Source organism: Pediculus humanus, genomic scaffold (assembly GCF_000006295.1).
Source record: "Pediculus humanus corporis 1103172107520 genomic scaffold, whole genome shotgun sequence".
NCBI lineage: Eukaryota > Metazoa > Arthropoda > Insecta > Psocodea > Pediculidae > Pediculus > Pediculus humanus.
The window spans coordinates 14,472-16,480 of record NW_002987136.1 but is presented as its reverse complement, the minus strand read 5'-3'; the positions used below and the strand labels follow the sequence as shown (position 1 = coordinate 16,480).

The following is a 2,009-nucleotide window of genomic DNA, read 5'->3' as shown; positions in this document are numbered from 1 at the left end:
TAAATATTTATTTATTAAAAAATCAAATAAATAGTTATCAATTTTAAACCTAAATTAATTTTATTTTAAATTTAAATTGAAATTATTTTAAAACTCATAATGTCTCTACGATACCATAAATAAAAAATTAAAAAAGGAATTTTCGAGGGTATGCAATTTGTCATACATGAAAGTATGAAGGGGAAAAAATTTTTTAAACTAAGGGGGGCGGGGAAGACATTTAATGTTTTTTTAAATTTTAAATGTTTGTCATGACTTTCCCTTTAAATGCCGTAAGTTATATCCCTTTACGATTTAAAAATTACTTTTAAAAAAAAACAAAAACTATTTAAAATTTACATATGTTATACATTTTAAATAATTATTTTTTATTTATTTTTTTTATTGGGAAAATTTTATTTAATTTTTATTAATCACATTATAAATTTAATTTGTAATTTAGTTTTCCGATTTGTAATTTATAAATAATATAACATAAACGAAATTATAATTTTTATTTGAAATAAAAATGTTTTTTTTTTATTATTATTTATATTGGCCTCCAACAAGAACAATCAAATTATTATAAAAATATAATTTTCAATTATTAAAAAAATAGTACTTTAATAAAAATTAACAAAAGTACAAACGAATATGTACAATGATAACAAAATTTTTTTTTCACAGAATCGAGTATTCAAATTTAAATATAAATTAAATTTTTTTTTTTATTATTTTACAACAAGTACATTTTCAAATACTGAGAGCCTCCATTTTTTTCTTTATACCACTGATATCCTTATCAATTTTTTTATTTTCCTCAGGAATTTCAATATTTTTAGGCACAGGAGGTGCTTTTTCTAATAAAATTTCATTTAGCTCATCTTCCAAGTTTTGTTCATCATTTTTATCTAATGGTTTCGATAATGCTTCTTCCACCTCATTAATTTTATTCAATTCATCTTCTAATTCTTCCATTGTGCTTAAAACTGTTTCTTCATTCAATCCAGTTTCTTTAAAAACTTGTTTCAATGCCACAATACCAGATTGATAGCATTCAATTACTTCACTGTCTATTTTCGCTTGATCAATTTTATTAAGTAATGTTTCGACATTTTCTAAAGTTATCATTTTTTTTTCAATTGATTTTTCAATTTCTTTTTTTCTTCTAAGAGAAATTATTGCCTGTGGGAAAAAAATAATAAATGAATAAATTTTATGCAAAATGCATGCAACTCTTTTTCATATTTTAGTTACCATATTTTTCATTTTCGATGAAAGATAACTTTTTGTTTTTTCCAGAGCAGCATTTCGTTCATTTTCCAATTTACTAATGTAATTTTTTAGTACTTCCTGTTGATTTTCTAAATTATAAATCCCTATGTCAATATCTGATATTTCCACTGATTTTTTTTCATTTTTCGATAATTTTACTAAAGACTGATTTTTTTGAGTACAAACAGCAGCTAGTTTTTGTTTTTGTAACCAAGTTAATATAATTAACAAATCATCATTATTTTCAATTTTTGATAATTCTCCTAATTTCTCAAATTTTATTAATTTTCCTTGTGAAGATTGAGCTTCTTTTAAAAGATTTTTACCTAAAAACTAATAATAAATTAAGATGAATGTATTGAAAAGAGCTGATTATAAAATAACTTTTTATATATAACTCATATTTACTTCTAAGACAGATATATAAATAAAAACTGCATCTTGTGTGTCTTCTTTTCCAATAATGTTTGATTTTATTTTACTAAAAGTCCACTTTAATGGATTGGCGAAAAGCATTTTGTAAGCCCAATATTTCCAGCTGTCATCCTCGACGAGAAAGTCATTCTTGAGAACAATGGTTCCTGTGCTGTAAAAAAATTACTAAAATGTAAATATAATTATTTCAGTAAAATAAATAATTAATTTTTAATAAAATAGGTGAGAAAAATTAAAATACTTTTTTAAATGTTCAACAACTTCATCAAAGCAAGCTGGAACAACCCCTTTTCTGGAAAATTTACTTTTTAAATTTTGAG

At 22.3% G+C, this 2,009-nt stretch overlaps 1 protein-coding gene across 1 annotated transcript; it reads right to left on the bottom strand.

Moving 5' to 3' along the window:
- Positions 1-732: 732 nt before the first annotated feature.
- On the bottom strand, positions 733-1,770 carry Phum_PHUM171180 (protein CHMP7, putative; the record flags this gene model as incomplete). Its single annotated transcript, XM_002425014.1, has 3 exons — positions 733-1,164; positions 1,237-1,587; positions 1,663-1,770. The coding sequence occupies 3 exons, from the start codon at positions 1,768-1,770 to the stop codon at positions 733-735; spliced, it is 891 nt and encodes a 296-aa protein (XP_002425059.1).
- Between the last annotated feature and the right edge of the window lie 239 nt (positions 1,771-2,009).